At 39.1% G+C, this 25,995-nt stretch overlaps 1 protein-coding gene across 4 annotated transcripts in view; it reads right to left on the reverse strand.

Annotated features, from left to right (window-relative positions):
- The window catches only part of ICA1 (islet cell autoantigen 1), a 72,786-nt gene extending 56,063 nt beyond the window's left edge, over positions 1–16,723 (reverse strand). The window contains exons 1-4 of one of the 4 annotated variants that reach the window (XM_074574751.1): positions 16,472–16,606; positions 5,834–5,880; positions 4,023–4,060; positions 1,284–1,455 (exon numbers count right to left, since the gene is read on the reverse strand). In XM_074574751.1, the coding sequence (XP_074430852.1) occupies positions 1,284–1,455; positions 4,023–4,039 (189 nt within the window). In that variant the 5' untranslated portion in view covers positions 4,040–4,060; positions 5,834–5,880; positions 16,472–16,606. Of the gene's footprint in view, positions 1–1,283; positions 1,456–4,022; positions 4,061–5,833; positions 5,881–16,471 lie in introns of all 4 variants that reach the window. The other 3 variants (XM_074574754.1, XM_074574752.1, XM_074574753.1) reach the window with 3 other exon arrangements.
- Positions 16,724–25,995: the final 9,272 nt, after the last annotated feature.

Raw genomic sequence — 25,995 nt, forward strand, 5'->3', positions numbered from 1 at the left:
TCTGTAACTTAAACTCCACTGTATCAAGCATTACACAAATATATGCAAAACGGACTACTGGCACAGCAACTGTCTTCCTTCACATCTGCTGACTTCCTGTACATTTACATGGGTCTTGTCTTTCAAACTGACTTGCAGTTGAGAAGCTGTCCAAGTGAAAACATGCTTACAGTTTTTTATCCAGTAAACATAAGTCTCCCTATTTCCAATCCCAGCTAAGCTAACAAAGCGCCCTTCCTGATGAATCTGCCACACCTTAAGTATGGAGGAACTCAGGTATACGTTTATAAAATACTGTTCCATCCTTCCAGCTTGTTTTACATCATTGCTCTTGATTTATAACCCATCATGAAGATCCCATAGCTAGAATCATCACATTGTAAATTATCAGTATTATAGCTAGAACTACAAAGATTTGTTGTAAAACAGCCTCTTGTATTTCAGCAAAAAGGCAAATAAACTGAGAATCCTAAATCAACAATTTTCCGAGAAACTGCAAGAAAACCAGTAAGGCAAAACCTTTACCTTTATGTAACAAAACAATACTGATAAAAATTACTGGACGCTAACTTGATTTTTACACTTCTGAAGTCCATTCTCTATCTTTTGCTTTGTGTTAAAGTTGTTCAAGCTTTTCAATTTGGAGAGTCTTAATGTTGTTTTTTTTTCCAGTGAGGTTGAGGATACTGACAGTAGGACTGTATTTGTCACACAGCAGGATTCCTTCTCTTGGTTACACTTTACAGACTTTCAGAAGCTTCTTTGGTCATGTCAAAACCCACTTATCTGCCCAAAAGCTCCAGAGAGCAGAGCGCACTATGCACCTTGCTCCTTCTTGGTATATTGCATGTTTTTCTGGTATATGTGGTATTTTATAACCGTATAAAGAATGTCATTTGTATATTCTATAGAATATTAATTAAAAAAATAATATCTTAAAGTGATATAAGCAAAGGATAAGAATGACTCATATAACTACAAAGAACAATCTCCTATTCCCCCCGCCAACAAAAAAAACCCCAAAAAACAACCTGCCTGCAAAACCTGAAAATAGATACAAGAAATATTAGGTTCTAAATAAAGTTTGAGGTACATGGGTTTTTGTGTTACAAAATGCCGCCATTATTTACATAGGTACTTTTGTCAAAAATTGGAAAAAATATTACAAGAAAATAATGACAAAAATGCATATACATTATTATATATACTATGTGTTCACATATCAGAGGATTGATAGAAATGAATAGAATACAGAGAATACACATTATGTGGACATTACAAACCTCTAGTTTTGCGTCCAGATCTGCATCTGAAGCCACAACATGTTCATCTTCCTTTTTTCCTGTTACTTTTATAAGGGTTTGTTTTGTTTTCCAGTATTTCTGTTGCATTTTATTAACCACTGATTTTTCTTGGCTTTGAGCATATTGGTCATAAAATTCCCTTGGATAATTGCTAGAATATTAAGAAACGAAATTACAAAACTTCAACAGAATGCTTAAAAAAATAAGTCTAATATGCTAGATTAATAAATGTCCATTAAGAATATTGCATTTGCATGCAGACACATATATTCTAAGATACATTTCCTCATTATGCATTAATAACAAGGCAATTAAATTAGTACTATATTTCCCATCCAACTTTGGAAAATAATACACAGCTTTCAAGTTGAATGTCTTTAGCATGTAGTACTGCCAAATAATCAGCTGCAAAGAATTCTTCCCAATGCATTACAGAATGATTTATAGCCTGTGGAATTAACTTTTTATTTTTATATAACTAGTAGGAGAGTTTCAACTGAACAAATGAACTAGCAGAGTTGCATAAACAGGTAGCAATTTTCATGCAATTTCAGCAGTGTTAGGATGTCACAAAGATCATTTTATGAATGGAACTTGACCACTTCTTGCCCTCCCTTTTCTACAATTGAATAATAAAGAATTAGATGAACACTCATCTCTTTTGAGGATGCTATGTGCAAGATAGATAGCTCACATCTTTATGCAACGACTACATGACAACTGTGGGTGCCTAACAGGTAATCTCTTTTTCAAGGATTATTTTCTACTGACAGATGCTTCTGCATTCCTCTAGCAGACCTAATAAAAAGTGCAATCTAAAGACCAACTCCATATTCCACAATATTTAGACCATATGAAGATGGTTTAATAAAAAATTTAGCCTTAAAATGAAATCTTGATCTCTTTCAGGAAGAGTTATTCCATTATTAATTTCTGCAACAGTACATGCCCTTTCCCCTATGTCTATATGAAGAAAGCTGCAGTGATTTTGCAAAAATCTTTAGAAGCAAACAGTTGCTAAAACTCACTATATGAAATACTCCAGGAAAATTAAAAAGGTTGAGTTTATTTTGAAAAAAAGATGCCCTCCACTTGTGAAGTGACAAACTATGGGATACTGAGATCCTACTCACAGTTCACACAACATGCACAGCTCAGGGATGCTACCCCAAGAGGTCCTCAGATCTAACATACACACCAATTCGCATACTGAGACACACAGATATATATACTTGCTATGAAATACTATGGCCATTCTGAAACAGCAAGCCATTGGTACACGTGCTCCCCAAAACGGTGGCACACCCACCCTACACAGTCACCAGTGACACAGTTTAACCTGAAAAGTAAGTTTGTTTCCCTAGGTTTTGTTACTTGTTTTAGTTATTTTTAGTCAATGATTTAGGAGACAGCACCTTAATCACCAAAGAGATGGTAAGAAACTAAACTAGAAGTGAGCAAGGACAAAATTCAAAATGGACTTACACACAGCACTTCTTGTCTTCTTCCCCAAACTTTAACAGCACAGATATTCACCCATTTAATTCTACCCAAACATTAGTTCCAAAAGTCTAATTTATTAATTAAAATGAAAATATAGGCCTTTTTGGTGATATAGCACAAAATAAACAACACATGCAAAACACACCACGTTTCATGTGGAATTCTGCACAAACAAACCATTACGCACTCTGACAACAAGACAGCCTCTCAAGTTAGGTAAAGCCTATATTGACTTGATATATGCTGCACCTTTGAAAGACAAAATCTACAACCTCTAATAAGTAACAGTAAGATCCCCCTGCATTATGAGAAAATACTAGAGCTTAATAAAAACAGCATTACTTTAAAAATAATTAAAAAAAAAATCAAACCGCTCACAAGGCAGTAAAAAGACCTCAGCTGTCTGGCTAGTTGTGTGCTTTAACTTGTGCTACAGCTGTGCAAATAACTGATATCTGAGTTCAATGGTCAAGTGAAGAAAACACCATAATTCATCTGATGTCAACCAGCCTCGATATCTACCTCACTTGAGGTCACTAGAAATTCTGGGGAGATGGTGGCAGGAATAATGAGTTATTAATATGAGGTCACCAAAAACAAAAATTAAAAAAAATGCTGGGATTGACACAGATTCCTGAATAACAGACTGATAAACCAACTGAAGGAATACAGGAATATAACCTTACCACTACAGACAAATTCAGCTTCTAATGTCATTTGGAGAATTTACTGTCTCCTGCTTATGTTTAGGATAACAAATGATTTATAATCACATTACCAAAATATTCGTTGGACAATTTTTACTGGTAGATGCTTGTCAATACCTTTAAAAATTTATTTTGTGTCAAGCAATCGTGGACATATTTAGGTTTGTTAAGCAATCAAAAAATATAACTAAAACAGGGATGGTACTTTATTCTGAAGTTGTCGACACAGATAAACCTCTTGGAATATGACAGTTCATATACTTACTTCCATTAAGCAGGAAACTGATAACATATGCTATTTTTCCATCTAGTCATTTCACTTGTTTTTCCATTCTTTGGCAGTTTTTCATTTTGTATTTTTATTCTTTTTGAACAGAATGTCTACCAGTGACTTCGTATAAATACTAGATGCCAGAACATAATGTGTGATAAGATTCAGGCAGTGACAAATCAACATGCCAAACACCATTAGCTCTTTAGAAGAAGAAAAAATTATCAAAGTACTTACTACTTATGACCTTCCATGTTTCTTGTTTTCTTCAGACACTGAAATAAAATAAGAAATTATCTGTTATTTTCTTTAAAATGCAATTTTCAAGTTAGGCACTAGAAACCCTCTACCTTTTCACAGAGAAAATTACTATATTGTAGCATCTTGTTTACCGTGTTATGACAGAAAGCTTTTCAATCTGTGGACCAAATGCTTTCCTTATGTAACACACAATTCTCACTTAAATCCATGACAAACACAATTAAGTGGTATCACTGATGTTGCCAATTATTATATGTTAGCAAGTTTTCCAGGCAAAAGCAAGTTTACCTGGCATAAATTCAGTGACTTTTGATGAGGCAAGCCAAAATTGTCCATGCTAGGCATCTTTCTCGGTTGGGTTTTTTCCCCCCAAAGTTTTAGCCACAACACAGTTCAGCAACTTTTTTTTTGTCCATGTCCCACTGATCTATTTTTTAGAAACACTAGCTACATCACCTCTTGAGCCACGGATGTGAAATTTAACCAACAGGTGGTTTTTCTATGAAGGACACCTCAGTTCCTGAGGATAGAATATGATCTGAATGCTTTTGTATTTTAGATTTTCTAAGTTAATACCTCCAGTTTGGATACTCAAGTCTCCTGCTATACATTGAGCTGACTAGATGGCACGCACATCACTTCCCACTGGTAACTGAGCACACTCCTTCCAGGCTAAATTTACAAGTGAAGCCAGACACTCCTTATAAACAACAAGCACCTGGCTTCTCCTCTGCTGCTTTCAGAAAGGACTCTATTCTCCAGCACACAGCCAGCATGCAAATGGAGACACTGCACCATGACTACAGATGAAACCAAAAAGGAGCTGGTCAGATGGTGCTGCCGGGAAACAGCAGGTAAAACCAGGCACAGAAGGAACACACCAATAGGTTGCCCTAAGAAATGAAGCTGATTGACTGAGAAAACAGTAATGGAAAAAGCAGCTAGGAAGGGTAATGGTGCTGAAACTGAACTTTGGCACTAATCTGGGCGAGAGAGAAAAGGGGCTGCAAGGGGAAGACGTGACACTGGAAACACATCTAGCATGGTGCTGCTGACAGACAGTATGATTAGCACTGGAGCGGCAAAGGGACTGGAACAGATTGCAGGAACCTGAACCAGGGAATGCAAACAACCTGAGTGCTTCCTGCAACTGTGAAGCACACACACTTCCATTTGGAGCCGAATGGAGCCAAATCCCAGATTTCCAGTTCTAGCCTCTCTACTGTCAGTACCTGTGAAACTTTCTGGCAAAGTTCCATGAGATGCTGTAAGATCATATCAGAGCAGGAAATTTTCCTGAACTGGAATTTTTTGTGAAGTGCTCATAAGCACTGCAGGAGAGACCATGAGAAAATTCATAACCCTGTCTTCAGAGCAGAGTCTAAATGTAAAGCCCAACAGACAAACAACGAGGAAGAAAGAACTGTTTCAGACTGCTCTTTGCGTTATAGCACCACCGAGTCAGAAATATATAGAATGGACAGCATCAGTCATGGTTTTGCTGTAATTTCTAGAGCCATAAGGCACATGCAGAATTAACTCCAGTTTTCTAACATCTTTATGCTTGACTTCATTGTTTTAATACTGGTCCTCCTTAAGTCAACTTTGGGTGTGCGCGAGTGAGATAAGAATACAGGATTTAGCTTGTATACACGTCCATGACTCAGTTACTCAGCAGCACACTTGGTTTGACAGGATGCAAACAGCCTATCTAGATGGAATAACATGCATATTACATGGAACAAAGCGTAAATGACCAGCACAGGGAACAGGTCTGAGGCACTGACCTTACACACTGTACATGTCCACCTGTCTCTCCTGGAAATCAATGTCCCTAAAAAGAAAAAAAAAAGAAAAATATATCAGGGTCATGGTAAAACAGTTCTCATTTGCAAGCATAGCTCACATTCTTTCCTCCTAAACATCTGACCTTATATTTCGACTGGGATCTTCTTGGTTATACTCTTTTAAGTCCTCCATAGCAACCCTATGCCCTTAAGATATCATTTGTGGGGATTTTTTAGTTCAATGTCAGGACTGTATGACAGCTATTAGGACAGTGTTTTCATGGTATGAAAACAAGGGCATGTATTCCCTATCCTGCTGTGTGACATAATGGCATTTGAGGTGTTTGAGGCTACAAGACCTGCTGGCATAGTGTTGTACGGCCGAATAGGTTGGAAGGAAGGAAAAGTGGGGTCATACCTACACTGCCTGCTGGAAATGGCTCCTGGCATGTGGTATCACTCAAAATGTGTCAGGAGAGAGAACGGTTCCAGAGAGCTCCAGGTGATATAGACAAAAACCATGCCAGGAAGACTGCAGCAATTAAACAGCAGGAATAAGCAGCAGCCCAGTGTGATTGGTTTAATACAGAGTACCTTCCACAAGAATGGTTTAAATGGGCAGCAGAATAACACTGCACCACGACCACTGTAGTTACACAAAAAGAACAAAAAAACCCCAACCAAGAAAAAAAAAAAAAGAGCACAGCATGTTTTCTAAAAGTTATCTACAATATTTTCAGCTTTTAGTCATATTATTTTCATTCATAGCCAAAACTTTTAACATTAACAGTTTTCATTCTTCAGATACTGCTACATATACAACGTAAACTGTCCCTGCAGTCATTTAACGTGTTGTTACTGTCTACTCCAAGTCCAGGAACGAAAGAGGGTTAAGATATTGGTTCAACTGTAACAAACAACATTATTAAAAGCATCTGGGATAGCTGAAAGTGGTGAGATTTTATAAAGATATCCCAAAGTCATAAGTTTAACCAAAAAAAGTGGGAGATGTTAAGAGAAGGGGACTGGAAACAGCCTAGGGAACTATCAAGGAATTAAAAGGAACACTTCATAACAAAGAATGCCTATAGTTGTGAAACACTGGCCCTGAGGCTGCAGAGAGAGACCAAGAAATGCACACAAAGCCTTTGACTACTTTAGGGTTTGAACTCTGTTATGCTTTCAAAGAACAAGACATAAATGTCCCACAGAGAAGTAACAAGAGAGTTGCTCTGCCAAAGCTGACTACAATGGAAGCACATGACACTAACTAGACTCCACCAATACCTTCCCCAAAGACTGCAGTCAAACTTAAAATTAACCTATGTCATCATACAGTTTTATAGCTAAAAGCAAGCATAATTTGCCACAAGGAGCTGATGTAAGGGACTTTTTCTTTTTTCTTCCCAGTGTATTAAGACTAAAAAAAAAGTTCCAAGGAATAATATTATGCTGACACTGATTAAAAAAATAATAGCATTCACCACCCCATCGGAAAGCATTTGTATCAGAAAGTTTCCATTACCTTTGATGATAAAGAGTTACACAACACTTGTGATCTCTGTGACAGACAGCCTTTATCTTAGCTAACAAAAGCTAGGGATACTATAGACAATAGTGGGAGGGGGAGCGGGGGAAGGAAACACAGGTGCTCTAGAGCATGCTGGGGAAAGCATTGCTATATTATAGCTGACTGTAGCCAAATTCACATTTATTGCTGCACGGTGCTGGATTTGAGGTTTCCTGAAGTCCACACACAGCTCCAGTAATTCTGCAAGTGCTTCCCAGCGTTTTGAGACAGACAGATGCTACCTCAGTTTCAGCATTAAACCTGAGCTGGCCCTATTCATAACAAGTCTGCCCAGAACACAAGGGCCCAGAGTGCCGAAACATCCATTTCCATACAGAGCCAGCTGGGTTCATAAGCGACGCCAAACCCTTGAAAAATCCCTAGCGGGCCCTCTGAGGAGCCACCAAGAAGCCTCAGCATCACTTTCCACAAACCTCCCTGTTTGCAGAGTGACACTAGAGAGGACTAGCACAGCCTATCGGCCTGGACACTGTGAAATACAGCCAAACTGCTTCTAGACTCAGCCTGGCTTCAGAAGTGGTTCAGCTGCATTCACGCAGTGCTCTGACACAGCTAACAAGACATGCTGGAACCAGGACGGCCCTGCAAACAGCCAACTATGGCACCTCTGCATCTGTGGCAGAGTTTATTTGGGTTGTAGACTATTTACCCACAAATTATTCCCACAGGTAGCCAAAATAGCTGGAATGCACACAGAACTTCATAATATTTCTGGCACACTGCACCATCCTGTTTTCCTACTGAGATTTTTTATTAGCCATGATGCTGGAATGGAACTTGATGGGAGGGCACCCTCATTAGTGAATGGCATTTCTATTCCTGTGGAAAAGTCCACTGATTCTGTGTATTCTCCAAGACCATTTGAATACACCATCTACATTCTTCTGTGCAAAAAGAAAAATGCTATTGTGGTGTTTTGAGCGATTTAAACTCCAGCATACCCTTGGCTTACCTTCCAGCTCATGCTCTATACAACATTTACACACACTTGCTTCTCTTTTTTAGCTTTATCATACTTTGTTGCAGCTTTTCCACGAGCTGAACAACTTTACACAGGTAGCATCTGAATATTATTCATAAGAAAAGGACAGTATGAGTCCCTTCTCTCCAACAGCTAAATTGATAATAAACGATTCTGTATATCATTAGTCACGATAGTTTTTCTTTTCCAGTGAGTGTAAATATAAGAAGTGTCATGTGTCAAGGTAAAATTCAGATCTTAACGCTCTCCTAGGTTATGGGGAAATCAATTAAAAGCAAATATGTTTTCCCCTAATTCAAATATCTGCCCTTGGCTGAGCATTGGTTACACAGCTCTGACTGTGCTCTTAACAGCTTAGCCAACAGATCCTATAGTAGAAAGCAGGAAGCAATCAGAGACAGCAAACACGAATCTTTTAAACTGTGAAGACTGTATCTAAAACAAACTGTTGATCTAATCACAACTTCTCAGAAACAAGAAATGAGCTGAAATCCTTGCAAAAACGTTACAAATGCTGATATACAGATCAAATTTAACATCCAAAGATAACCTGCCATGGTTATGTAGGAAGGCAGTAGATTGAACAACATTCTGCTGAGATGCATCCGGAAACAACAAAAGGAACCGAATGAGAAGCGGAGCAGAATTCAGCGCGCCTTATGTGAAAGTAGTGTTCATCAAAAAAGACACAGAAGGGTCTGTACTTTCACTGATAGCACTGTCCTCTCAGTTTACGATCCTTTCAAAACAGCAAATACGTTTTGACGGTCTTCAAATCCCAACAGACTCTGCACCTTAAAAATCCTGCAACTTTTAACTTAAAGTATGGCAGAATCATGCATTGCATTTGATTTACTTAATATAACACTGTGGGCTCTTTTAAATTAATAATCTTCCAAGAAACTTTTAATACAGAAATAGTAGATTGGTACTAAGTAACAAAAAATAAGAAGAATTTTAAGGACTTCTATCTCTAACAGTTAAGAGTGATAATTTCATTTATGTAAAATACTCTGAAGCGAAGAAAGTGTGCTTAGGTGAGGGAATCAATGCCATCTGTGCCTCTTCAACAGCTCTTGGCTGACAACCTGTCTCCCCCACTCTGCTCCCTGGAAGCTGTCATCAAACTGAATTAAGTAAATGGGCCTCCAAAGCAAGAAGCAGTCTCACTGCAAGATGAAGATTAGGCAGGGCACAGTTATATCTTCTCTGGTCTGTCTACAAACACGTAGACCCAATCAGTCAGGAGCTTCAAACCACATTTCACTTCGCCTTTTCTGAGCAAAAGAGAACAGAGCAGCCTGTTGATCTGAATTATCTGTATTGTCAATGTAGGAAGAGAGCAAAAAACTGAAGTTTGGGTCTATATAGGCATTCAGCATCACAATTATACACAGACTTACAAGCATTCCTATTCTCACTACATGAATAGCTACCACTGTAATTCAGCTAAAATGAATCTAGAGTTTAAGTTATATAAATATGACAAATTACAAGATTCAATTTTTCCTCTAAAGCTCTTAACACTCATCATTGATGTTCTAATCCTGGAGAATCATCCATGCTTAGCTTTAAATCCAGGAGTATTTTCATTCTGTTAGACTACTCACTGACACACTTGTTTATTAATTCAAAAAGTTTGCAGAATTGGTGTACAAGCACTGCATTAGCAGTTCCTTGCATCCACTACAACATTCATCTATTCCTTTGTCTCAGACAGATCCACAGCATTGTTTCTTGTCCTGGGAAACCTATATCTTACAGGTTATCCAAAACTTCTCAGAAGAAATATTGCAAACTTATAAGGGAGAAGCTGTATCAACAGAATTATTACTCTTTCAACCTATTTCAGGAGTTGACATCTAGAAAGAAGTTTCATACATTCTTAAAAGAAGCACAGGGGGAAACAGCATCTGTTATACTGAGAGGGACTCCTGCTATATTCATAAACCTGTGAGGTGCTCAGGGGGAAAGAAAGTCATGCTGTTTGACCCCAATTATTTAACTGTGGTGCCTAAATTACATTACAAGCATCTCAATACTAAGCCTCTGTACAGACAGTGAATAGAACCAACCTCCAAAGAGCAACTTTGAGCACCTGAACCAGAACGTCACCACTGTCCTCTGAGCGCACAGAAATGATGGTTTCAGCACAAAACACCCGAACTACATGGATAAATCATGCAGTAAGAGCACTTCGCTTACAGCTGGGATTTCACGGGGGTCTGTTGTATTACTGGGGAAAAAAAAGATACAAGAGCATATTGAGTAACACATTGTGCTTAGGACACAGCCACATCGTGTAAGCCCACTGGAAGCAATTTTTGCTTTCAATGCAAGCACTTCTGGAACTAACATTTCTATACACAATTTCTTCTACTTCTTTCTCTTCTCTACTGGGGTTTATGAGACACCCCAGCAAAGTTATTATGATTCTATAAAAAGATCATTTATTCCATTCCATTTATTCATTTGTCTTGATTCAGGCTGAGAGAGTTGGGGTTATTCAGTCTGGAGAAGAGAAGGCTCTGGGGAGACCTTATAGCAGTTTTCCAGTAACTAAAGGGGGCCTACAGAAAAGGTAGAGAGGGACGCTTTATGAGGGAGTGTAGTGATAAGCTGAGGGGTAACGGTTTTAAACTGAAAGAGGGGAGATTTAGATTAGATATTAGGAAGAAATTATTTACTGTGAGGGTGGTGAGGTACTGGAACTGGTTGCTCAGAGAAGCTGTGGATGCTCCATCTCTGGAAGTGTTCAAAGTCAGGCTGGATGGGGCTTTGAGCAACCTGGTCTAGTGGAAGATGGTCCCTCCCCAGAGCAGGGGGGTTGAAACTAGATGATCTTTAAGGTCCCTTCCAACTCTAACCATTCCATGATTCCATGATTCTTCATGGGTTCAAAAAACCAAAGAGAAACATTAAAACCAAAACTCAACATGCAGAAAAAACCCAAACACGTACTGAAAACAACAACAAGCATCAGAGGAATCCGAGTCTGTTTTCCAAGGAGGTAGTTTGAACCAATACAATCCTCCCTTTCCGTTCTTTTTCAGGCTAGTTAAATTGTGTGGAGAACAAACCACAGTAATACAAGCAGGCATCTTAAATGACTAAGATTGTGTGATTAAGGACTCGCACCATTAGAAACCATGCACAACGTATGAAGAAAACTGGATGGTTTGGGTGTTCTGTCATTTTGTAGCACCACCTAGGCACCTGTATGCAAAGAGTACATCCAACAAAATGAGCAGTAGTACTACTGACATTAAGTATATAATGACCTGTCTTTCACGGAATTTTACACCAACTCTTAATACTTTCTATGCAGGGCAGATGACAAATAGCTACTACAGAGAGTACTTGATTTTATTCCAAAAGTACTTTACTTTATTCCAAAAACAATTATCATGCTTCTAATGTTTCAGAATACACAATTAGCATAGGAAATTATTCTCCTTAATTTCCTGGTGTAGTCTAAAGAGAGTATGATATCCAGGGTGCTGCTTCTTATGCTATCATTTAGTCTTTTATTTTTCTATTCCTGACTCTGATAAGTACAAATTGATAGAAGACAGTGGAAGACAAATAGAGCAAATTTGCACATTGCTCATTTAGACCTAGAACTTAAGAGTATCAATCCATCTGAACTGCACTTGTTTTTAGTACCCAAACAGTTAGAAGTAAGTTTTAGCCAATGTTAAAAAGCAGAAATTTGTCACTATGTCACCGTGTTTTTTAAAATCTGTTTTTGCTCCCACGAAGTACAAGGACCAAATCAAATGTTAGTATTCCTCTCTCAAAAAAATGTTGTGTCTATTCAGTACTACATACTTGTCATACTATTCCAAAGACTATCAAGTCAAACTTACAGGCATTAGTGATCATCTTTCTAGAGTATAACATACATTGAAATGACACTTGGAGGTGAGGTGGGCTTTTTTTATTTTTTTTAGCAGTTGAATGACAAACTGCTAAAACCAGTGGTTTATCTCAAAAACACTGATAAGAATGGCACATGTAGTGACAACATAGTAGAGGTAGCCTCAGAATAAAATATTTTAAATAATGCTAGCAGACTCACAGTTGGAAGATTGATGAGCAAACAACAGCCCTTTCTAGGTAAGTTAACTTGCATGCAGAGCTTCATCATTTGCACAGACACAAATACTTGATTACACATAAAATTAATTTTAAATTCCTTTTTCAGATTATACTAATTTTTCAGCTGCTTATTGTGAAATAATATAAGAACAGCACATACTATCAGTTTGACTTCATGTAACATCTTTTACTTGACTACTAGTTTTCCACTTAAGTTTGGGAAGAACGCTAAGCGAATGTCCTTTGGAAAGAACCAGGTAAATATCATAAGTACTATATGTGTTTTATGGAAAAATAATGTAAATATAAGTCATCAAGTGGCAGGTCTAACCTCACTCTGCAAATGAGCAAAGCTGGGGATATATGCAATCCAGTATTTAATCTCATTCTAAATGCAGACTTGCTTCTTTTCTCTGAAATGACTATCAAATTGTTGTGTAATATACATTTGTTCTCTTAGTTTAAAAAACAGTCATTTTAAACTTAGTAGTCAAATACTATTAAAGAAAATGCCATATGGAACACCTGCTGTGCATAGACTATAAAAGACAACACGAAGATGTTTTTTGTGACACATTCTACACATGATCAACCTAGAGTCTGAATCTTAGGAAACCTTCCCTTTGTAGAACTTATGAGAAGAGCAGGAGATGTACAAAAAAAAAATCCGGATATTCTTTTCACACGTATACTATAATAAATATGGACAAATATGGTTTTAGAAGTTCAAACTAATGGCTGGCTTATTTAGATACCCGATTTGCTGACACAGTCAACACTCTCAAGTTTTTGACTCCCTCCTCCCTTTTCATCCATGCAGAAGCCAGGAAGCAATGCTACTATACCCGAGGAGAAACAACGCCGGGGGAGGGAACAGGTGAAAATAATTTTCTCTAGATTCCCTCAGGAGATCATTTCACATCCATGGATAAGAGACTTGATTAACAAAACAGTTTTAGCATGCACGGCAACAAGAATACAGGGTGATCTTTCGTTGCCCTTTGAGTAAACACCACGATCAATACAGGCTGTATGTTCTTGATAGATGCATAGTTCACTCAACTTTTACATCAGTGTTCCCAGATCCTGGCACACCAGCCGACTGTTCCTAGAGCAGCGGTGATCCCTATGAAGCTACTTGCAAGATGGACCTGAGTATTGTTTCCGTGACTCAGAACAGACAGTTCAGTTCCCAAGGTTGACGTAAGCAATTGCATAACCGGTCAAAATGCCCCTCGGTTTGCCATGGCTAACAATAGCCACAGGAAGAACTACCGTGAGACTATTATTACCAGCAACATGTAAAAGGTCAAATGTTTCTACCATTCTTGACTGCTTGGTTCTTTGTTTAACATTCATCACCCTCCAGGCTTCTGTATTTTTAATGCTTCTGCATCATGTGGCATAATTTTGTCTTTAGAGTGATTTTATGGTTGAGAAGTGGCAAAACATCTTGAAGAATCAACTACTTCAGAGCAACACTGTCGGAGGAGATTTTGAAAACAGTATTAAAAAGAGTCTTTGAGGACGTTTCTTGACTTTTAATTTAGCTGAGATACTAGCACATTTTTTTCTGCCAACTTGTACCAACAGCTTTCAACGCTAGTTTAAGAGTGAAAAGAGCTGTTATTATTCATTTCTTCCAGAAAAGGTTACTTGGGAATTCATCAGAACAATTTTGCAGCCCTGTAGAGTATGGATAACAGAGAAGAACAGGCAAGACAGGTGGGCTTGAACCTCTACTAAGGGGAACAAACCCAACCCTACAATAGGGTTCAACAGAAAATTTACTTTGCACTATGTGATTTCCTCTACGTACCAGTAATATAACCTTGTGAATGAAAAATGTTCAAGAAAGCTTCCCCCTTCCACACAGTCTTAACTAGTCCTCTTAAACCTGCAAACCTCTCGTAATGTGCATATTTGAATCAACTCCCACAAACACAAAGGAAGAAATCACCAGTATCTAAAAAGTGCTTAATTATTTTTTAATTGAGAAGGTGGCAAATTCAAATTACCAGCATCTAACTTTTGAGTATGCTCTTGTTTGAACCTTTCTGGAAATAACAATGTTTCTCCTATGATGTTTTGACAGTAAAGAAACTTCAGAGGCTCTTTTAGCCCAAGGTTCCACAGCATTTAACTGCCACATCATCTTCCAGTAGAGCTTGCCACAGGAAAAATGTGACTGGTTATACCAGTTATGGCAGTTTACTACACAAAAGAAGATCTCTGTGGCTTTACATTAAATTCCTTCTTCTGTGGTATTAACATAAATCTTAAATCATAAAGTTACTCAGTTTAAACCAACAGGCTACCCTATTCAGAAAGCAGTATAAAAAATTGCTAATGTCTAAATAAGATGTTCCTGGACTTCATTTAAGTACTGCTAAGAACTGCTACTCCTAGATCACTGCCAGGCAGATCGCACTGTCAAGTGGTACTTCCATTCACTCCTTGGGAATCCTGGACAAAGTGGAAAAACAGTAGATTACCAGAAAAACCAGATGAAAGACCATAACCAAATGCAGCCTGCACTGCAGACTCCAAAAGCCTGCCTGCCATTTTCTCTGGCCAACACTTTGGAAAAGTGATCAAACACAGTTTTTTAACTTACAACAGCAGCCTTGCTAGACCAAAACAAGAGAACAGTTTATTTCCAAGAAGTCTGCTCTGGAACAAGAGCCAGCGCTGCTTTCCGAGACCCAAATTAAATTAAATCCATCCAGAAACTGAAAGAAAGATGATAACAGAATGAAACATGAAGGAAATAAAATACACCAACAAACAGGTGCTTCCTGTAAATAAACAGTCACCTTGGTTTAAAGGAAGGTTGCAGGCAGGGGCAAAATATTACAAACAACCAAACAGAAGAAACACTCCAAGCTTCAAAAATATCCACACAACATAACCTGGGGGTAAGAGGTTAAAGGATGTACCCCTGAGTTATTTAGTTTCGCATTTATAAATCTGAACCGAGGCAAAACTAAATTACTGTTTTAAGAGGGTCCACGCAGGACCTTGAGCCTATCAGCACTACACAAAACAGCATGGAACAGGAGACTTATTTACATTTGGTGCTGAACATACACACAATGATACCAAGGAATGAAAAAGCACAGTGCCCTTCACCCTTTCCTCTCACTAAAAACCGACCTGATGTTTCAAGTAATTTTCCTTTTTTTCCTTCTTCTAAACGACTAGAACAGACAAATGACATTAATCTGCCAGGTGGATGGACGCAGGTCAAATCTGATTATCGAGATCAGCTTTCCACAAAATACAAGCTTTAAATAGGAAGTCTATATGGTTTTGGGTTTTTTTTTTTATTTTTTTATTTTTTTTATTCTGATTTCACTAGCTGTTAACGCCTGGGTGCCTGGTTTGATACCTTATCTTACCCCATGAAGCCCCGCCATCCCTCTTAACCCAGCCGGCCCCAAGCCCTCAGGTAAGAACAAGGGCCGCCGCCGCCCCCGAGCCCGGCCCTCGCCTCAGCCCAGAGCCTGGCAGCAGAGCCGGAACCCCGAAGGAGAACCGGCCGTTTCCCTCCCCGCTTCCAGCGGGCAGAGAGCCAGAGAGGATGTACGGCAGAGAGGGAGGCAGAAACGCATAAATACAATAATCATGGCGAGATAACCACACAGCGGGGGGGGGGGCGGGACGGGGACGACGACCACAAGGCAAAAAAGGAGGGGCAGATGCCATCTTGTGCCTCAGAAATTTCACCTCCGGACAGGTCCGGCCCCGGCTACACCCGTCGCCAAGCCCTGACGGGCCACCCGCGCCTCAGGCCTGGCCGCCGCGCCGCCTCCTTCCCCCCAAGAGGCGGGCGTGCAGCCCGCGGGGGAGGCGGCGCCCACCCGGGGCTGCCCGACACCGGCCGCGGCAGCTGCTGGCAGAACCCGTTTTCCTCGGCAGGCTCCGGCACCGAGCCTGGCGGGTCCCCGCTTCCCGCACTCACCTTGCCCGCGGCGGAGGGGAAGGGAGGGCCAAGCCGGAGAAGCCGCCGCCGCCGCCGCCCCTCCAGGTGTTCCAGCGCCGCCGGCGTCACAGCGGCGAACGGAGCCGCCTCTGCCGGCGCGGGCGGCCCCCGCAGCGGGGCGGAGCCGCCACCGCCCGCCTCAGCCCAGCCCCCGAGGCGGGAGGGCGGCGGCTGGCAGGTCCGCGGCCACCGGCTTCCTGGCGTTGGCCTCGGCCAGGCTGCGCTTCCTCCGCTTTCCCCGGCCGCGCTGTGCGAGAGGCCTGAGGGGAACGCGGCGGGAAGGTCTCCCCGGTTTTGGGGCCCTAATGGGGCTCTTCTCCCCGCTTCGTCCAAAACCCCGGGCCCTTCTCTGCAGCCCCAGCGTGCTGGGGACTGCAGGTATCCCACCAGGAGCGTCAAGGATATATTGAAATGTTTTGGCTGCCGTATATAGGCAGTTGTCATGGAGGAAGTGGAAACTCGGGAGAAAAAGGCCCTGTGACGTAGCAGGCAGGTGTCAATATGGAGGGGGATCAGGAGAGCGCTGGTTTTGAGCCGGGGTCAGAAATGGGTCATTTGGGATTTTGTGTGAGCCATTTTGAGTAAAGAACTCTTGGATTTTAAGCTCACTTTGGAGCTTGAAATAAGGGGAAAAGTTCACAGGTAGCATTTGAAAACGACCTGTTGGGTAGGTGGGAGGTAAAAGGAGAAATGGGGGAGCAGCGAGGTAGTGTGAAAAAATTGTCCCACTTAAATGGGGAAGTGTTAGCTTCCTTGTATTGCACGAGACCAGAGGAGCAGGTAGAGCACGAGAGCGGGAATCGCGGAGATAAGGTCGAGTTGGTAGGGCCCAAGGAAAGGGTTGAAGAACAGCAGACTGGAGGGAGCTCCACAAAATGAAGAGGGGAGGAGTGGAAATGGGGATGGTAATAGGGCATTATTTGCTAAACCTTACAGGGCTCTGGAGTACTCATGTCGGTGTTTTGGTGTTTCTGTGAGGCGTAGCTGAAGCAATTCACTGGAAGTCACACATCCAACATCGAAAATGCAAAATGTTTACAGCAACAGAGTCTTCACTGTGAGACAGTAGCTCTGAAAAAGACTTGGGATCCTAATGGGTTGGTAGCTAAGCATGCACTCCTGGAGCACTGAAGAAATCAAAAGGGATAATTTAATTAAAGGCTGTATAACCTGAGGAATTTCAGGTAAGATTTGGGAGATTGTATAATTTCCCTATTTGGCACTGGTGTGACCACTAACAGCAGGTCATAGCTGAGTGTGGTGGACATAGTGCAGATGGTGAGCTGACAAACCGGAATGGGTTTATAGCAAGAAATATGGGATTGCTTTCCAGAATTGCAGTACGATAGTCTTTGTGTTTAAACACAGTAAGTAACAGTGAGCAAATACTTTCATGGGAGACAAGTCTCTTAATGGGGTTATCAGTCTTGCAGAAAAAGGTTTAACACTTCGGCAGCTGGAAGTCTGGCATATAGGAAACCTGACGTTAGATATGTCATTTACATTTAGATGTTATACTGTAGACTGTTAAGCAGTGTTGGTCATCTAGAGCTCTTTTTAGAGCAAATAGAGGGGGCAAAGGTGTGTTTTAAGGTATGGTTTATCTGATTTATTTTAGTTTCTGATGAGACTAATCATTCTCTGGATGTGAGTTCTCCTGACTATGAAGGAGTAACAGGCTCAGGCATAAATACTTGAACTACAGGTATTACCCAGTTAGTCAAATAAATTCCAAGTATTACTGTTTTTGAGAGAGAAAATGTTAATTGAGTTACTTATTAGCTCTGCTTCCCATTTGAGAGGTAAGAAGTGACAAAAGGTCTCTCTGTAGTGGATGAGTATCTGGGATCCCTTCAGCCAGGTCTGGCATTGGGTTTTGGTAGTTTTTTTTCAGAAGTGAACCTGAAGAACTCATTGATTTTTTTAATAGCATTTATGTGTGCAAATCTCCTAGAGGAGGATGAAAAAACAAAGTCTCACAGCACACAAAGGAAGTATTTTAACCGTTGCAGAAGCAGAACTAAGACACAAAGGGAGATTTAACTTGGTAAATTTAAAAGTATTATTTTGTGTAGTTGCATGTGGTTAAGGTAGGAGGGCAAATAGTCCTGAATAAACCTTGATTCTGAAAAGCATTGTACTTTTCTAATCATGGAACTATTATTTTCACACCAACAGTTATGTATGTGAACATACCTACGCGTGTGAATATACCTATGCGTGTGAACATACCTAGAATCAGGGACTTAAGCTAGTTTATTTTTGTTCACACGAGGCAAATACTCTGCAAGTTACAGACAACTTCTAGCATCATCCAGGTTAATGTCTTAAAGCATTAGTTGAGATTACTATATTACTTAAAAAAACCCCTAGTTTTAAACCTTTATTCCTCACTATAGTGCAGGTATTTCTTAATCTTTTGTCATGTTTCATATAGTTTATCACCAGACATGAATTTTGTAATATTAGCAAGTGCCATCTGGTTGTTCTAGCACCTCTCTTATCTCCCATGGAGATATTTATAGTGCAGCAGAAATACAGAAATGTAACTACAGAAAACAGTTATTGCAAGCAATGCATGAAATAAGGTGTACTTACTACTTTTCACAAGCTTAGTTCTTTGGCAAAGATAACTGGATGTATGAAACACCCTTAAACATGGTGCTACATTAATTCTGTTACATTTTTTCCCCATTTAGGCAAAGTACTCTAGTTGCTTAAATCACATAACCAGGTGATCCACTGACCTTAAAAGAAAAGTCCATTTTTGCTGTTTTATAGAGATCCACATCCTCTTGGAAACTGAGATTCTTTAGTTGACATAATCAAAATTGCTGTAAGATGCAAGTAAAGATAAAGTACAGTCCTCTGAGGTGTAACCAATAACCACACCACAGTTGGAAATGTCACTTTTTATGGGCAGAGAACTGATTTTCTCAGCCCTCAATCACACAAACCTGGAGCTTTTGAAAGAGTGAGCTAGTAGTAAATACTACCCCACTTCTTGTAAGATCTTTTCTCCATCTAAGCCTTTGCCCCAGCTGCATTTAATTTCTGAAAGGACAAATAAAGATTGGAATCACATGTTGACTCAGTGAAACTCACCTTCCAGTCATGTTTACTGTATCGTGTTGCTACTACAGCATACTGCAGGATATGCTCTTCTTGTCACTTAATATGGTACAGTCTCCTTCATTCTCTGTGATCTATATAATATAATTGTAACAAATGTGTGGCTTTGTTTTTTTTTTTTCCCTCCAAACCTAGGTTGTTATATTTCTTTAAGTAATAAGACAGCAATTCAAATAAAAAAATGGAAAACCATCAGGAGCGGGAGAGAGTAAACTAGAAATTCAAGTACTTTGAAAGCCCAGTGGTAGTGAGCTGTTTGTCAGTTGAAGCAATAGGAATTATAATTTTCCCTTTTGTATATTATTTCCTTAAGATTTCTCAAAATTTGCATGTGCTGTAATTCTGTCCTGCATTTAGATGTATCTATGAATTAGTTACTTCAGAAATTTGCATAGTATCAGGTCTCCCAGAAACTATATTGAAGGTTTGTCATCTTCCCTGGACTGTAACATTATCATTAATTGATGGTTGAACTTCCACATGTTAAGATGTAAGATGTTTTTTAATCTTCCCATAACACTTCACTTGCCCTCTGTTTCTCATCCACGTAAGGAAGTACAAACATTTCATGCTGTGTTTTATGGACAGAGTTGCTGCCTGTTTGTGTTTCTGCTCAAAATTTGGAAATCAGGGGGAGGGAAGTGATGCTCACTTTAGACTTCCTCCTGTCCCTTATCTGAATATTTTTCGTCTTTTGTGTCCTCTCTGATCTATCTGCTAATCTTTTTATTTTTCTTGCCACACTGCTCCCAGTGTCTGGAACACCACTGCAGTTTATAAATGGCTTTTCAATCTTTGATCCGTTTTCAAATTTCTTAGCAAAATTATCTGTCTAGTTTAATGGTGTTTAACTCTTCAGTTATTTATTTCTATGGCTAAATAATTTATCTCTATAAGGCATTTAGATTGTCTTGTTTGTGTGACAGACCTGTGCATGAAAAGACAGTGGAAAGAAGAGGATATTCTTTTGTGCATTAACATTATGAAGTGAAGGAGCCAATCCATACAGAATGGAAAAGATTTTAGAGAGCGATATATTCCTACATGCAGATTAGTGAGAGGCTAATATAGACCAATTCTAGTCATCAGTTGAGGAAATTATCTTAATGTAAGGACTGGCCACTTGTGTCTGTGATAAACACGATTCCAGCTGAGTGATGTGCTGAAAACCTTTAGACTATTGGCAGCATCAGGGATTTAATTAATTAATGATTTGTTTCTGCTTTCATAAGCTGGAAAATACATACCAGAATAGTGAGGCTGCTGAAATGGCAGCCAGGTTTAGAATTAGAGGGCTCCAGTCTGGAGTGGTGCTAGCATCTCTGACTATGAAGGTAGGGGCAAAACTTTGCCAAATAGGATTGAGCCTGTAATAGTGTCTTTCATGATGTTTACGCAGCATTATTTTCCTATACTTCTGCATACTTAAAATGGAACAGTTGTGAGCACAAGGGCTTGCCTGGGTTTTTCGGCGTGCAGGATCGTTTTAATTCCAGATATCGTCCAAAGTCCTAACTTTGAATGTTGCTGTCCAAGTGGAGGTTAATATACTCTTTTTGACAATTCATGATCAGTAAACTGTGCAATACTTTGCTTTTCTCGTCTGGTTGACATTGAACATTGTTGTTACTGTACTTTCTTCCACTGTGCTACAGTATTTCTCTCTCTCATTGTCATTATCAGACTCCTTGGATAGCCTTGCAAACAGCACACAGGGTACTCTTTCCTGTCAAATATTTTTCATTTGAGTGGCAGGGCTGCAACATGTGGAGTGACCATCTATTTTTCATACCTGACATTTTGAATCAAAAGAGCTGTGTTAGTTAATTCGTTGTTTATATGGAGTTGGTGTTTGTGGAGATTCACCAGAGAATTAACCAGGTGTTCAAGAACCAGGCTTATTTTTAATAAAAACAAGTAGACAGTAGGAAGATGAGAACTGGCATGGTGGCAATTTGCACTGATTTCTGTCTGAGAGCAATAATAATAATAATAATAATAATAAAATCTCCTTTCTAAGTATGTGCTTGAAAATATTAAACACACACACAACCTGCAGTCATTGGTTGTATCCTGAAATGCAGATATACTTGAGTTGAGATCATCCTCATCTACTGTGGACTTGGGTAAGCAGTCCAGCCTGCCGTATGCTATGAATTTATTTTATTATAGTCTGCAACAGTATTATTGAATAATTCCAGCACAAACATAAACCCCGTAGTTTTGGCCACTATGCATACAGGTTGCAAATAGTAATTTCTTTCCCAAAGAGGCTTACAGTCTGAAAGAAAACGCAAAATGGGAGAGAGACAGGGATCATTGTTTCTCCTTTGTAAATGAGAAATTGAAACACAAACAGATACAATGATTAGTCAAAAAAAAAAAGCCTATGGCAGAGCTGGCCAAGGGTTCTTACATTGATTTACCACTGCCTTTAACCATCCTGTCTTCCTTCTAATGTTTTCAGAGGCTAGAAATTCATGACATGTGCTTGTCTTTTCCATAAGGTTGGGGATAAGAAGAGAGCAGGGTACTAACCGAAACTATGTTTAATAAATAAAACTTCTTGGGAGGAGGTTGCATCAACAAAATAATTCTTCACTGAATAGATTTGCATGGTGGTAATGTGAACTGAATGGCACATTTTCTATTAAGTACAATTCCTTAGAAGATAATAATATAGTAGATACAGGGTGAAGCTCCCAGATGTTACCATGTTCTCTTTGATGTATTCACAAGAGTTGTTCATCTAAAAAAGAAAATCTTGTAACAGTGATATTATTACAATATTCTCGTCCCTTGAAAATATGAGTCACCTCATTTTTAAAGCTCTCCTGGAGACATTTCATATGTTAGGGGGATGAAATTCTATTAAAAAAAATCTAACAGCTGTTATACTGTGAAGTGTAGATACTGCTTATTCTCAGAAGTGTGAGAATAATTCTACTATGTCAAAAAATAAATCCTGTAGCCCTTTAACTATTGCAAGGAACCACAGGGATTTATTTACTTTCAACCACCCATGTATCATATAAGCACTTCTATATTAAAATATATACTTACTGAATTTTATGAAGGTACGATCCTTAATAGACATTTCTTATCTAGTAATATTATGGCTTGGTATCTTAGGTTCTTACTAAGCACCCTCAACAATCCAAACTACGTATAATTTAAAATATTTGATTTTTTTCCAAAACATGTTACTGTTCAATTTTGTAAAGTATTCTGATATTTACTTGAAAAGAAACTGGAGTGAAGTCGTTGTGCTTGATAAACCTTTGTCACATGTGCCAAAGAATTCGTAGTGATAAAATGGAAGTGAAATCACGGATCATGGTTTAATAATCTCCGAGATTTTGACAATTTGAATCAGATCCTCCATTGCTGTATAATCTCTTTGCCTTCCAAGGTAATCTGATCTGGCTGTCCCAAGGTAACCACATTGTGATAGAGGATATTTTTCAGTTCCTTATGACATAAGGACTTTATGTTATTTTTACAGTCTAATAGGAAAAACGTGTCATTGCTGGAAATTGAGGAACATAACATTGGTGAAATTTCATCTTCTAATATCCTGAGATCTCCTGTCTGAGGGAAATACTTTTACCAATCATTTTCTTTTATTTTTTAGTTGCCCCAAAAGGAGTTGTGGAGGCTGCTATTCTGAAAATACTGCTAGTCCAACTTCTGTACATCTTTGCATTTGAAAAACAAACCACTTAATTTTCTGAAGTGTAAGGCAGATTTTTTTTTATAGTGTTGAGAAATATCAATTATTATTGAAAATTCTATTTTCCAGCCCTTTTCATACTATGCTTTTGAAAAGCACTTCACCTCACCATAGGAATATAATGAAGCTGAACCAAGAAAAAAAGGTTGAAATGTTCTTTTAAATAGAGAAAGTATTTGTTCTTCTTGAATAGAGAAAGTATTTGTTCTTCATTTGTTCTGCATCTCTTATTCAGCAGTGATTTTTTTTCCCCTCTTCTTTTGGGAACAACATGGATCGTTTGTCCCAGGAGACAAGCTGTACTCTCACAGAGATTCAATCTTTTCTGTTTGTGCTGTTCGCTTTTTTCTATCGCATATATGTATATTCCACATAACTAAAGATTAGTACGTTTTCTGCATGTTACTCATGAGATTATCTTCAGTCTGGTTCTATGAGAAGTGTTTTGATATCCTCAGAACTTTTAAAAAAGGTGAAAATGTGGACGATTAAACCATTTTGCTCACTAGGTTGATGTGCTCAATCCTGCTGAAGAGAAATCAACATTTACTTGGAACATGCATAAAAAAAAAATCTTGAGATTCATCTTCTGTCCTAATACAGGGTTTGAAAAAGGCTCTAAAACTCCACAGATACTGTTAGTAAGAAGACTTAAAATATCCATATAATTTTGGAGAAATCGTATTATTTGGTTTATTGTGAAAGAACACTAGATTGATTATTTGTCATTTTGAGTTATCAAAAATGTGGATCATCTTAATACTTTAGAGATAAAGCCTGATAAAATTTGCTGTTTTCTCATGATTAGCTCAGTGATTTGCACCACAATAGTTTACTATGCTGAGATGCTGCAGTGAAAGATCTGTCAGCTTTTCCATTATCATATCCTTTTTGAAGAGGACCCTAATTCATTTATCTCAATTCCCATCAGGATAAAACTTGGTTTATAATACATATTATTGGTAGTTTTAAATTCGTTTGCATTTGGGAATGGAAAATATGTCAGATTCTCACAGCTCTATTTCTAATCTGTCGCCTCTACAGGAAAAGAATTCATTAGACTGAATTCTGGAAAATAAAATATTCAGGGCTAGACTGTTCGTTTCAGCACAGCCTTGATCCATGAATGATGTGCAATCTGTGCATCTTGAAGACGTTGTGCCTTTGAGACACTCCTCTGGTATATTGCGGTCTTGCTTTCCTCTGGTCTACACCAACAGCTTGTTTTAACTTCCCCTATAAGAGGTGGTTCCTGTGCGATGTGAAGAGAGACCTCTATCTAGTCTCCTTCCCAATGAATCTAAATGGTGAAAATGTGGTATTTACTATTTATGCATACTAGAGTACGAGATCTAAGTAGCCTGTTCATTGGCACAAAGGCAAACCTTTTGCACACCTGGCTGCTCTGATAGTGGAAGACAACTCCAGTGTCATCTTTCCTTTTTGGAAATGCAATTAACAGTTTTTCAGCTAGCTATGTGTTTTTGGTTTTGACAGTATATGTTATAGGGATGAGCAAGTAATAACACAGCGCAAAATTTCACTGAATGGATTCACAGTGTCTAAGTAAAAATTCGGAGTTTGAGCCCCTTAAACATTGTTTTCAGCACTTACAGGTCCAATCCAAAGTCTCAATGACTTCAATGACTACTGGTTCAAGCTCCTGTAGTCCTTCTGTTTATGTAATTTTAGAATGTCAGGCCCATTGAGCTCAGTTCAGTCCCCTAGCAATGCTTTTTCACGAGTTCCTTAAAACTGAAATGAATGCAATCTAAATGATCTAATTATTCTAAAATGATTAATACTGTGTCTCAGACTAAACCAAGATACATCTATGATGCCTATAACCTCATCTGTCAGGTTAACATTTCTCTTTTGAACTGGGAAAAAAAATGCAGAACTAAATATTTAAGTTGAGTAATGTTGAAGACATTGTGTTATTTAGTCTTAAAAAACGTGCACTGCAAAATATGGCCAATAAAAAAAATCAATTTAAACCGTCTCCTTTCCTATTGGTTTTATGCCTACCTTTATAAAGGTTTTTTGAGAGTTACAGAAGAATGTGCACAATCATAAGTATCTCCATTGGTATTTGTTGGCAAGATCTGCTCGCAGGCCTCCCAAGTACCCCTGCCTTCTGGCAGAATCAGGAGGAGGTAAATGCTACCCTTGGTAGAGAAATGCTGAGTTAAGGACCACTTAGGAATGCTGAAAATACACAAGTTCATTGCAGAGGATGGGGTGCTGGCTGATGTCATGGAGAGGGTGCTATCCATCATCCTGGAGAGGCTGTGATGACTGGGGGAGATTTCTGATGACTGGAAAAAGGCAAGCATCATACCTGTGTTTAAGAAGGGCCATAAAGGTGATCAGGGAGGTGCAGCCTGCTCAGCCTGGCCTCAGTCTCCAGAAAGATTGTGGAGCAAATCCTTCTGGAGGCTGTTTCCAGGCACTTGGAAGAAAATAATGTAGTAAGGAACAACCAGCATGGGTTTACCATGAATAAATCATCCCTGAGTAATTTGATAGCTTTTTGTGATGAAGTAGCTGGCCCTGTTAGTAACTGTAAGAGAACAATGGATGTTGTATGCCTTTACTTTAGTAAGCTTGTGTCAAAGTCTGCTGTAGCAGCCTTATA

The sequence above is a fragment of the Larus michahellis genome, chromosome 2 (genome assembly GCF_964199755.1).
Source record: "Larus michahellis chromosome 2, bLarMic1.1, whole genome shotgun sequence".
In the NCBI taxonomy this organism is placed as follows: Eukaryota; Metazoa; Chordata; class Aves; order Charadriiformes; family Laridae; genus Larus; species Larus michahellis.